Source organism: Panthera tigris, chromosome E1, assembly GCF_018350195.1.
Source record: "Panthera tigris isolate Pti1 chromosome E1, P.tigris_Pti1_mat1.1, whole genome shotgun sequence".
NCBI classification, from domain to species: domain Eukaryota; kingdom Metazoa; phylum Chordata; class Mammalia; order Carnivora; family Felidae; genus Panthera; species Panthera tigris.
Window position 1 is genome coordinate 59,670,114 of NC_056673.1, and position 12,772 is coordinate 59,682,885.

Genomic DNA, 12,772 nt, shown 5'->3' on the forward strand with positions numbered 1-12,772 from the left:
CTGGCATGTGAAGGGGACAGGCCCCTACACACAAGCAGGGAGAAGAGCTTTTGCAGAAAAGGAGATCCGGGTGGCGCAGACGCACGGGACAGCCTGGGAGAGGCGGACAGGACACCACACCCTGGGACGCCCAGGAAGGCTGCTCCGTACACACTGCACATCAGCTAGAGCGGAAAGATGGCACTTTCCAAATTAACCTACAGTTTCAGTGAATTCCAACTCGACCAAAAACCAAAAAGCTGGATTTAGTTTTGTTAAGAGTCAGATCGGCTAATTCGAACATTCATATGGAAAATGCACAGGCGAGCACATCCAGAAACGTCATTAATAAGAATGAGGACAAGAGATCAGAATTAAAACGTTTCCAGGGCAGGGTGCCTAGCTGGCTCAGTCAGGAGGCCACGGGGGTGGGCATGTGACTCTTGATCTCAGGGTGGTTGAGTTCAAGCCCCACACTGGGTGTAGGATTACTAAAAATAAATACGCCTTAAAAAAAATAGTTGGATCCAAATTTTAAAAAAAGTCTCCAGAACGATGCGTCACAGTGCAGGGGCCCCTGTGCTACCAGGGGCCATGGCAGCAAGCAGCGTGGATGGCTGCACGACAGGGCAGGCCAGAGATACTTTTTTGTTGTTTTTTAAAATTTTTTTAATGTGTATTTATTTTTGAGAGATAGAGAGAGAGAGTGCGCACGTGCACATGAGAGGCGGAAGGGCAGAAAGAGAAGGAGACACAGAATCCGAAGCAGGCTCCAGGCTCTGAGCTGTCAGCACAGAGCCCGACGTGGGGCTCAAACTCACAGACCATGAGATCATGACCTGAGCCGAAGTGGGAGGCTTAACTGACTGAGCCACGCAGGCACCCCCACCAGCGGTACCTTTGAATGCAAGTCCCACGTGAGGCCCATGCACACGCAAGCATCTATATACGTGGGAGCAGTAACATGGCACGTCGGGGACAGAGCGACAGCTAATGAGTTGGCTTTGCTTCTTACCCCAAAATAAGACACAGATGATCAAAGATTCAAAGGGGAAAAAAACGAAGTCATGACAGTACTAGAACCGAGGAAAAGAATTTTTAAAAATCATACTGAGAGGTGGGCCTTTCTAACAATGACTTTTTTCCCTTATAAGAGTCTGAGGGACTAAAGCTCTGGGACTTGATGAAGGAAAAAACGTGTGCAATCTGGCAGTCATGGGCTAGTTAATTCCCAGAACTCACTAAAATCACCGAGTTGAAGATAGCGGCAGACAACCTGGGCCACTGAGACTGCCCGTGAGGATGGAGGCCAGCACAGAGGCCCCAGCTCCTCCCGACCCGTGGCACTGAGCACCAGGCAAGAGAGCAGCAGCCTGGAGCTGGCACAACATGCAAGGCGGGCACCAGGGGCTAGGGGTGTGGGCGCTCCAGCATCCAGAACTCAAGCGCCCCCATCCTTGGAGAAGGGCACCCATACCCCACGTGCAGTTCTCCCCAAGGCACATGCCAGCTACCAGCTACGCAGAGAGGCGCAAGGAGCACCTGCCAAGAAAATCAAAGCTAAGCGGAGAATTTAGCAGTGTGAGGGCGATGGCGTTGAGCTGAGACCCTGGAAGGGCTGTGCCCTAGGAGTGAGGCAAACCACAAACAGACTCACCTCAACTGAATACGGGCCTCCTGCCCATCCTCTGTCTGCTGGAAGGCAGCATCTTTCAGAATCTCTACCAGTTCTCAAACAGAAACTACCAAGCACACCAGAAGACAGGACCAAGTGACAGAAAACCAAGAGGCTGCAAAGGATCAATATAAATAACACTGACAACTTAAAACAGTAACGGTATCTTGTGATGTTTAAAATGTATATGTAATTAAAATACACATAAAAAAGAAGTTTTAAAACTAAAATACACAAAAACAACAGCACCAAAGGCTAAAGGAAGGTAAACCGAGGCAAAATATCATGGGATACTTGTCTTATCCGGGAAATGGTAAAAATAATTTATAGCCAACTCTAAGATCCATATTAAACTGCCTTGTATAACCATTAGAACAGAGATGTGCAACTCCAGCTAAGAGAAAAATAAAAAGGTGAATACTTAAGGGGCACCTGGGTGGCTCAGTCGGTTAATTGTCCGACTTTGGCTCAGGTCATGATCTCGTGGTTCAGGGGTTCGGCCCCGCATCGGGCTCTGTGCTGACAGCTCAGAGCCTGGAGCCTGCTCTGGATTCTGTGTTTCCCTCTCTCTCTGCCCCTCCCCTGCTCACACTCCATCTCTCTCTCAAAAAAATAAACATTAAAAAATTAAAAAAAAAAAAAAGACGAATACTTAAAATGCCTGACTTATCCAAAAGTCAGCAAGAAAGAAACAAACAAAAAAAGAACAGATAGGACAAATAAAAAACAAAGAGTAAGATGGAAGTTTTAATCCCCCCCAAATCAGTAATTATATTCCCTATAAAAAAATCTTGGGGTGCCTGAGTAGTTCAGTCAGTTAAGCATCCGACTTCGGCTCAGGTCATGATCTCATGGTTTGTAGGTTCGAGCCCTGCCTCAGGCTCTGTGCTGACAGCTTGGAGCCTGGCGCCTGCTTCGGATTCTGTGTCTCCCTTCCTCTCTGCCCCTCCCCTGCTCACACTCTGTCTCTCTCTGTCTCTCAAAGATAAATAAATGTTAAAAAAAAAAAAAATCTTACTCTTTTTTTTTTTTAATCTTAAATACTCTTATTAACAAACTGGATAAAAACAAAACACTACAAAAGCCAACTACATGCTGTTATCTAAGACATACCACAGATATAAAAAGCATAGAGAGATCAAAAAAGGATAGAAAACTATACTGTGTAAATATTAATCCAAAGCAAAGTCAAGTTAGTCACGCTATATCAGACAAGACCAACTTTAAGGACAGAAGCAGTCCCAAAGATAAAAAGAGACATTTCACAGGAAAAAGGGTTAGTTGGGTTTAAAAAAAAAAAAAAAAAGTTAAATGTTTGTTTATTTTTGAGAGCACAAACAGGGGAGGGGCAGAGACAGAGCGGGGACGGAGGATCCCAAGCGGGCTCTGCACTGACAGCAGAGAGCCCAATGCGGGGCTCGAACTCACGAACCTCGAGATCATGACCTGAGCTGAAGCTGGCTGCTCAACTGACTGAGCCACCCAGGCGCCCCAAAAAGGGTTAGTTTTAACAAGAAACAACCAGCCTAAAATGATATGCTCCTAATAACATAGCTTCAAGATAAAGAGCAAAGACTGATACACCTAAAAGGAGAAATAAACAAACCTACAATTACGGCCTGACTTGTCCTATCTTTCCCTTAACTGATACACGAGGTCAAAAAACGAGCAAGACCACGTAAGATCTGAAAATCGCAGTCAGTAAACGGTCTAACCACCCACAGGCCCTGAGCATCCACTGGAGAAGACCACGTGCTGGGACACAAAACAGGCCTCAGAAATGTCAAAGCGCTGAAATTCAAGTTCTTCAGCGTATGTTCTCCGACCGCAAGGGGATCGTGCTTGAAAACAGTAGTACAAAAGGTTACCAGGAACCCCAAAGGTCTGGAAATCTAAAGAGAAACCGTGGGCAAAGAAGACAGAACGAAAATGAGGAAACGCTGTGCCGTGAAGGGCGGTAGCGGTTCTTGTGTCTATGGTTTGCTGCAACCCCATCGAAACCCAACACGGCTGTGTGGAGGGGGCTGAAAACTGACACAGAGACAGCGGGGACCCCCTTGCAGAAGAACGAAGGAAGGAGCTCCCGCTGCCTGACGTGCAGACTCACTGTAAAGCCCCCGCACTCGGAGCAGGGCCACGCCAGCACCAGGACAGCCGGACAGACCAGCCCCAGAGGCGTCCCCGGCAGTCCCCTGAGGGCACAGGTGACCGGTGATAGCAGGGCCACCTCAGTGGCGGGGACAGAGGGTGCAATCAGCTAGAAGCCCTCACCCTACCTCCCCATCCGTTCCAGACAGAGTGTGCGTCTGAATGTGAATGATAAAAGCTTCCAGAGTCTAACACGGGAGGCTATCCGTAGGACCCTGCAGTGAGCACACGTTTCTAAAACAGCACATAAAAAGCACCCAGCAAAAGAAGGGTGACAAACTGAAGTACACTAAAATTAAGAACAGCTGGGGGTGCCTGGGTGGCTCGGTCGGTTAAGCGTCCGACTTCGGCTCAGGTCATGATCTCACGGTTCGTGAGTTCGAGCCCCGCGTTGGGCTCTGTGCCGACAGCTCAGAGCCTGGAGCCTGCTTCGGATTCTGTGTCTCCCTCTCTCTCTGCTCCTCCCCCCGCTCATGCTCTGTCTCTCTCTGTCTCAAAAATTAAAAAAATAAATGTTAAAAAAAAAAAATAGAAAAAAATTAAGAACAGCTGTTGGTCAAAAGGTATCATGAAGAAAGTGAAAAGGTCGCCAAGAGCGAAAACATCTGCAGTAGGTATTTCTGAGAAAAGATTTAGATCCGGAATCTTCTAAGAACTTCCACAAAATCATTAAGAGAAAGACAGCACGCCTGGGTGGCTCAGTCGGTTAAGCATCCAACCTCGGCTCAGGTCATGATCTCACGGTTCGTGAGCTCGAGCCCCGATTCCGGCTCTGCACTCTCTCTCCCTCTCTCTCTCTCTCTCCCCCTATGTCCCTTGTGCCACTTTCTTTTTCTCTCTAAAATAAATAAACTAAATTAAATTTTTAAAATAAAAAAAAAAACTGTTTATAAAAAGAAAGGCCAACAACCCACTAGCTGAAACGGGACAAGACGTGAAAGGCAGTCACAGAGGCTCCCACGGCGGACATGCCCATGTGAGGGGGCTCAACACCACTAGTCATCTGGGAACTGCAAATTTGTTTTTTAACTTTTTTGATGTTTATTTATTTTTGAGAGAGAGAGAGACAGAATGCGAGTGGGTTGGGGCAGAGAGAGAGGGAGGCACAGAATCCGAAGCAGGCTCCAGGCTCTGAGCTGTCAGCACAGAGCCCGACGCGGGGCTCGAACTCACAAACTGTGAGATCGTGACCTGAGCCAAAGTTGGTCGCTCAACTGACTGAGCCATGCAGACGCCCCATGGGAACTGCAAGTTAAAACCCACACGAGGTGCCACCGCACAGCCCTCGGAAGGACTAGCATCTGTGACCAGGACAGCAGATGCAGAAGCAACTGGAATTCTAATGTGGGGCCAGAAGACCACTTTTGGAAAACTGGCAGAAGTTTGGCGAAAGCTGCCGAAGCCGGGGGGGACGTAAGCCCGGGACCCGCTACTCCTGCCTCAGTGAATCACCGACGTGCTGCACGCACATCACAGAAGAGTCTCGTGGAGGGTCCCACCGTCTGCCCTGGGGGAACCATGCGATGTCACGCTGCAAGAAGAGGCAAGCTGCCCGACCCCGCGGCGACACAGCTGGCCACAGATGTGACGCTTGGGTAAGGAGGCCAGACGTACAGAAACACGCATTGTTAGACTCCATTTACCCCAACTCGAAGACACGCAAGGTTTTTCCAAGAGGTCAGAAGACAGACGAGCAGTAACCTTTGGAGGGGAAAGACTGTGAGTCACCCCAGGGAGCCTTCGAGTGCTGGAATGTTCTAAACCTGCCACGGACAGTGGCTCTGTGGCTGGGTTCACTTAGCAAGGGGTCAGGCTGTGCGCAGAGAATTAGGAGCTCTGCTGTATGCATAGTACACGGTACTCCTGAAACAGTCACCAAACCACACCGGAGGGGAAGAACTCAGCAAGCCCCTACCAGGTTGGCAAGAGGCAAGTCTATCCCAGCACTCGGGCACACACACAGTCGTCACAGTTGTCTCCACGCGGCAGAGGGCACCCCATCACGCGGTCCAGGGAGACAGTGGGGGCGCCGCGGCGGGGGGGGGGTGGGGAGGGGGGAGCTGGGGGAGGGGTGCGAAGCGTGCAGCACACACGCACTCACGGAAGCGCCACTCACCGTCCAGACACACGGTCTCACAAAAGCGCTCCGGTATTCGGCGCTCGGCTGAGGAAGCTGGTGCGACACACACACCTGGCCCCCGGGAACCTCCCCACGTCCGCATGGCAGCGGTATGTGGCCTGACCCTGTGCCTCCTGCGCCATCCGGACCAAGGACCTCGCCTCCTGAGAAGCCCTCGTGGGACAGCACGACCCCCCGCCTCGCCCCGAGCCCAGACCCAGCCCGTGGGGCCGAGCCACACTCACCTGGGAGGAAAGGGCGTTCTTGTGGGTTTTCTTATGGATCAGAGCCGGACAAATGAAGCAGATGAGGCTTCCCATCGTGGCGCCCGTGAGGCCCAGGATCGTCTCCACTGGGAACAGGAAGCAACAGGGAGGGGTGAGGGCCAGCGGCTCCGGCAAGGGACCGAATGAAAGCTCTCGGCAGGCCCAGGCGAGCAAGCCCCTTGCCACGCACGCCTCCAGAACACGAGTGGGAGCGGAGGCACCCCTCCCGTGCCCACAGCCACACTGAAGGGGACGCCGTCCGAGGCTACAGGGGGGCACGGCGTGGGGCCGGCGGCCCTAGGAGAACCAGAGGCCAAGAGGCCACGCCTTCCCGGCCGTGGAGTCTCAGGCTAGCTCCATGCTGCGTGCACCTCAGTTCCTGGCCAGTGAAACGGGGCCAACGCGGCTCCCTCCCTCGACCGTGTGGGCCTTGGCGAGGCAGGGGCGGGCGTCTCTCCGTAGGGTCCGGCCCAAAGCGAGCCCCGAGAGCACCGCCCTGGTTCCTCCCAGAGCACGTGGGCGTCCAGCAGGGGCTTCTCGGATGGCTCATCTTAAATCACCACCCCCTCCGCCTCGCTCGGCGAGAGACGGAGCAGGACGGGTCCTCGGACGTGTGTGGAAGCCAGGACGCGTGGAGGGCGGACGCCTGGCCGGTTACCTGGGGGGAGCGCACGCAGGCCCCGCCGGGTATCCGATGGCAGGAAGCTCTGTGTGTCCGGGAGAACGCGTTTGAGAGCTCAGACCCCGCTCAGGTCCTCCCTCGGTGATGTGTCATCAAAACCGGGAGTCAAGAGCACAGAGCTACCGTAGCCCCTCGTTTCCACAAACCGGGCCTGCGTCCCCACACCTCCATCTCCACCCAGGGCTCAACTGCTCAGGTTTCTGCATGTGCTTGTGGTTCCCTGAAGCTGAGACGTTCGTCCCACGCTTTTCTTGGGGTGCCAAAGATTCACTGAGTGTCTAGACTGTTCTAGGACACCAGGGAGGGTGGCAGGAGACTCTGGGATGTGTCCTGGTTGAATGAGACTCCAGGCAGGGACGGCTCCGGGGTCCCTACGCGTAACACAGGGACGCAGGAGGACGGGGGACAGGCAGAGAGCCGGCAAGAGATCGGGCCCCAGAGCAGCCTCCCCCCAACACTCACCGTTTGGGATCATGATTCCACCGACCATGGTTCCAAACACGACAGAGAGGGTGAGCGCTTTAAACCGCAGAGGGGGCATGTACCCCCCAGCGGTAAAGGTGCCATCTTTCTGCTGGGTGAAAGAAAACAAAAACAAAGGTTTCGAAGTGACTGATCTCCTCTCTGCGCTCCAGCCAGGACGCCCTCAAAGGGCCCTGCCTTGTGCCCCCGACGGGTGAGGGTGAGGGCGAGGGCGAGGCCGCCAGCCGCGCTCCAAACGCGGCACCGCCCGGCTTGGCAACATGACTGGGAACCAGAAACCCAAACCGGCGCGACGCCAGGAAGGCACAGGCTGCGCCTCACGTCCAGCGGGGAAGGGAAACTGGAGAGCTCCGTTTCTCGACACGTGAGCGGCAAATCCTTCCGTCTTCCTTTAGAGCAACCCGCGGGAGAGACGGAGAACAGCACCGCGTGGTGGCCGCACGGACACCAGAGCCCAGCCCAGCCCCAGCCCCGCGGACACCGGTTGATGGCTTCAGAGCGAGCGCAGCGGGACCCCCCGGGTGCCCGCTCCCGGCACACCCTCGTGCCACCCGGTGCCACCCACTGTCACTTCCAGGCGCTGGACACGCAGCCCGAGAGGAAGGAAAGGACACCGCAGTGTAACCAAGGCCCGCGCACCAGAGCAGCGCTGGGCACACAGGAGGGGCCGACCGCGGTTCCCGCTCGTGGGCTGGGAAACACCTCTCCGGGGGAGCCTCAGAACCTTCCATAACCAGAAGTTCAAAGCACCCGATTTCCAGAATAGACCTTGACACAGGCGGCTTTCTTAGGACGGCCGCAGCCCGACTTTCTGAGCGGCTTAGGAGGACGGCTCGCACCTGGTCTGGCGAGGGGGGGTGTTAGGGCTACCCCTCTGGACCCGAGAACTCCTGCCTAGAAACCTCCCCGGGACTCCAAGATGAGGGGGGGAAGGGGAAGCTCCATGTGCGGAGGAGGTCGGGACAGAGTCACCCCCGAGAGGTCACGCGTGAACGCCCCGCAACGACCGGAGCACCCACAAGAGCTGGGACCCAGAGCAAGGGCGGGGAGGTGTTCGCGGTTTCCACGGAGACACGCACTCGCAGACGGGAGCGCACTCAGGGAAGGACTCTAAAGAGACACACGCTTGCCACGTCATCTGTGGGAGGACGGAGAGACACAGATGAAGTCTCTTTCTTCATTTTTGAAAGTTTTATTTTTTATTTTAGAGAGAGAATATGCGAGTGGGGGGGAGGGGCAGAGGGAGAGAGAGAACCTTTTTAATTATTTATTTGTCTTTATTTTTGGTTTTGGGGGGGGGGGGGGCGTGAGCACAAGCCAGTGAGGAGGAGAAAGGGAATCTCAAACAGGGTCTGTGCTCAGCATGGAGCCCGACGTGGGGCTCGATCCCACGACCCCGGGATACTGACCTGAACCGAAATCAAGAGTGGGATGCTCGACCGACTGAGCCACCCAGCCACCTGAGTTTTTTTCCTTGATTTACCATTTCCTCTACTGCCACCATGGATTTTACTTCTTAAACGATAAAAATTGGGGTGCCTGGCTGGCTTAGCAGGTCAAGTGTCCGACTTTGGCTCAGGTCATGATCTCACTGCTCGTGGATTCGAGCCCCGCGACAGGCTCTGGGCTGACAGCTCGGAGCCTGGAGCCTGCTTCGGATTCTGTGTCTCCCTCTCTCTCTGCTCCTCTCCCGCTCGCGCTCTGTCTCTCTCTCAAAATAAACGTTAAAAAAAATAATGTAAACGATAAAAATGCATTATATACAGAGGCCCAAATGCCGCTCATACACTAAGCGGGTGTTGGCAACAGACCGTGAAAGATGGACGCGAGCAACTCACCGTGCAGAGGTGGGGCGGGGAGCCGACCCAGCCACCACCCCCAAGGGACAAAGTGCGACGTCGTGCCATGCCTGGCGCCCAGGTACCTGAACGACGGGGGGGTGAGGGGGACAAACCGGAGGTGGAAGGACCGCCAGTCCTTCAGGACTCAGCCTCTGCCACGAGGTGCTGTCTCTGGTGGCACCACCGGTGGGGGCGGGGGGTTGGGGGGGGTGGCCGCCTCGAGCGCATGCCAACCACGTGGACAGCAGGCCCCACTCTAGCTCTTCTGGAGGCCCCGGCAGCCCGCCCTCCCCAATCTGGCTACTGGACCCCCCGTCTCCTGGAGTTCAAGACCCCAAACTCCCCACCTGCTCTGCGGCCTCGGCAGTTCACGCGGAACTTGTGCGGCCACCAGGAGTCCTGGCTGACACCGCACACCGGACTCAAGGACCTCAGGCCAGAGTCACAAGACACGGCCACGGAAAGAAGCTGCGAAAGAAGCTGCGAGGCTGTGGGCTCCCGAGGACGGGGACTCCCACAACTTGGGGCACGAACTGTGACACAGAACTTCTGTTTTTGACTGGGCAACACAGAGCCGAGAGAAACTTCCAGTTCCAACCCACGCACGGGAAAACGTCTCATAAAGGGCTAAGCAGGGCCCTGAGTGCACACATGAAAGTGAACGAAACTCGGCCTCTTCTGGAAGCTTCTGTCAAACTGCTGAAACTTTAAGTCCCACCAGCATGGAGAGCACCGGGCGCCGACCCCAGTGCCGACCTGGCCACCGTCACAAAGTGGCTCTTCCACGTTCCCACACATTCCACAGCTTCAAGGGCCCAGTTTCCTGCTGCATCGCTGTTTTGGGGATGACAGCAGGGGGCTGTACAGTCACGGGAGCGGGCCTTCGCTGCCCAGACACTCTCCACGCGCCCCACGTGAACAGACCCCTTCGTTCCAGCTCTTCTCTCCAAAGTTGGCTTAAAAAAGTAATAGCAATAATAATCCCAAGGTGCCTGGTCGCTCAGTCGTTTGAGCGTCCAACTTCGGCTCAGGTCATGATCTCCCGGTTCGTGGGTTCGAGCCCCACATCAGGCTCTGTGCTGATAGCTTGGAGCCCGGAGCCTGCTTCAGATTCTGTGTCTCCCTCTCTCTCTGCTCCTACCCCACTCACGCTCTCTCTCAAAAATGAATAAACATTTGGGGCGCCTGGGTGGCTCAGTCGGTTAAGCGTCTGACTTTGGCTCAGGTCATGATCTCGTGGTTCGTGGGTTTAAGCCCCGCATCGGGCTTTCTGCTGTCAGCACAGAGCCTGCTTTGGATCTTCTGTTCCCCGCTCTCTCTGCCCTTGCCCTGCTTGTGCTGTCTCTCTCAAAGTAAGTAAACCTAAAAATTGGTTTTTTTAATTAAAAAAAAAAAAGAATAAACATTAAAGAAATTCCGAGGTGCCTAGTGGCTCAGTTAGTTCTGAGTGCTGACTCTTGATTTCAGCTCAGATCACGATCTCACAGTTCGCAGGATGGAGCCCTGGTCGGGCTCGGTGCTCACAGCACATGCCTGCATAGGATTCTCTCTCCCGCTCTCTCTGCCCCTCTCCTGTGCACGCGTGTGCCTCTCTCTCAAAATAAACACATAAAATATATAACAATTATTTTTTAATTAAGGTAAGTCCCTATAAAAGATTTCACTTTAATCAAAGCTTTTCCATTTTTTTAACTTAATTTTTTTTGAGAGAGAGAAAGAGCACGCGCATGTGCAAATACATGAGCTGGGGGGGGAGGGAGAGAGAGAGACAGAGAGGGAGGGAGGGAGGGAATCTCTAGCAGGTTCCACGCTCAGCATGGAGCCCAATGCAGGGCTCGATCCCATGACCTGGGATCATGGCCCAAGCTGAAATCAAGGGTCAGACGCTCAACCACCTGAACCACCCGGGTGTCCCAAAGCTTTTCCATTTTTAACTAGGAAAAGCTCCCCCTACCACCACCTAGAAAAGAAAAGACCGAGCAAAAGCCAACAAAAGAGAACACGATTCAGATCAGGAAAGTATTTCCCTGGCCAAGTGCGGTCCGAAGGGCCTCGAGAGCCTTACCTGCTGCTCGAAGAGCAGTGTGTTCAAGGCCTGTCGGCACGGCAGGATCATCATGGGGAAGCCCACGGCCACCGACATCATGAAGCCCACGCGCATCATCTCCGTCACCAGGTTGGAGGGAAAGTGCATCAGCACGTTGCCCGCGGTGGCCTCGGTGAAGCTCACGTAGCCGAAGAAGCCCACCTGTGGAAGGACAGCGGCGGAGGGCGGGAGGTGGGGCCGTGCTCCCCACCCCCGGAGGCGGCCACAGAACCCTGCACAAGCAGCTCCGGCAAGCCCATGGCGCACGTCGGACTCTGGCTCGCAAACCGCCCCCCCGCCCCGCGACCGGAAGGCTCAATTCTGCCGAGGCTCCGGGAGCTTCCCGCAGGGACAGCAGGCACCGGGGAAGCGGAGCCGCCCCAGCGGAAGGAAGCCTCCGGACGCCCCGCAGGCCCCGCACGGCGGCCGGTCTTCATCTGGTGCAAAACCGAAACCCGGGAGCCGTGGGGCACACCGTGCTCGCCCGAGGACGGACACAGCGGCCACCGCGTGGACGACAATCTGTGTGGACCATCTGCAGAAACCGACACGACGCGGAAGCCGCGAGGCTCGGGGAAACAAGCTGGGATCTCGGCACAGCCATGATTTTGTGTGCGATGCGAAAACCAGAACAAATGGGAACACTAAGAAGTCTGGAAAAAAATCTACCGAAATGTCAACTGTAACGGCACCTGGGGGCTGGAATCGGAGGTTATTTTCTTCCTCCGCGATTTTACACTTTCTAGTTTCTATTAACAGACATGCCCCCTTCCACAGCTGACTGGCAAAGGTCTCGGAGAAGTCGAAGGAGCCTCCCAGCCAGTGCAACCTGGGAACGGTCCCAACGCCCAAACGCCCCCCGGAACAGGAGCGACGGCAGCGCCGCCCAGGGCAGAGCGGCCTTGCGGGTGGCCGTGGAGCCGAGCTGAGGGGGTCTGTCCCGTGGCCACCGGGCACTGGGTGGGAAAGGAACAAAGGGCCAGGCTGGTGGCGGGTGGGGGGACAGGGGGATGGGGGGGAAGGGGCCAAGAGCCAAGTCCGTTCCTGACGCGGGAGACAGGAGAGGGCGCGAAAGGGCTCCTACCGTGACGTAGAAGGTGGTGACCACGTTGAGGGAGGAGGCGAATATAGAGCTCATGGTTTTCACCGACGGCTCGTCCAGGCTGTCGTAGGTGGGCAGAACCTGGCTGTATAAACGCAAGCCACTTCAACAAGCAGATTCCAGAGAGATACATACGCCCCGTGGCTCCCTAGTTCCCAGGTCCACGGTCGAGTCTCCAGCACCTTCCAACCACACCCGCCACCACAGTAAGTCGGGGCCACAGCTGACCACGGTTTGGACGGCGGACTGCAGCCACTTGCACCCGGAGCGCCCCCCCCACCCCCCCAAACAAGCTCTCTGTAAACATTTCACAAGTGCCACAGGATGAAAGGCCATCTGTCCCGCTGGAGCAGGAGTGTGGCCCCCGTGCGGAGTGCTGGGCTGTGCTGGA

General features: G+C 55.1%; 1 protein-coding gene across 1 annotated transcript in view; it reads right to left on the reverse strand.

Moving 5' to 3' along the window:
• Window positions 1–12,772, reverse strand: part of SLC38A10 (solute carrier family 38 member 10) — a 46,590-nt gene that overhangs the window by 18,425 nt on the left and 15,393 nt on the right. Inside the window, 4 exon segments of the mRNA XM_042965767.1 lie at window positions 6,167–6,273; window positions 7,332–7,443; window positions 11,259–11,441; window positions 12,364–12,466. Coding sequence (XP_042821701.1) covers window positions 6,167–6,273; window positions 7,332–7,443; window positions 11,259–11,441; window positions 12,364–12,466 — 505 coding nt within the window.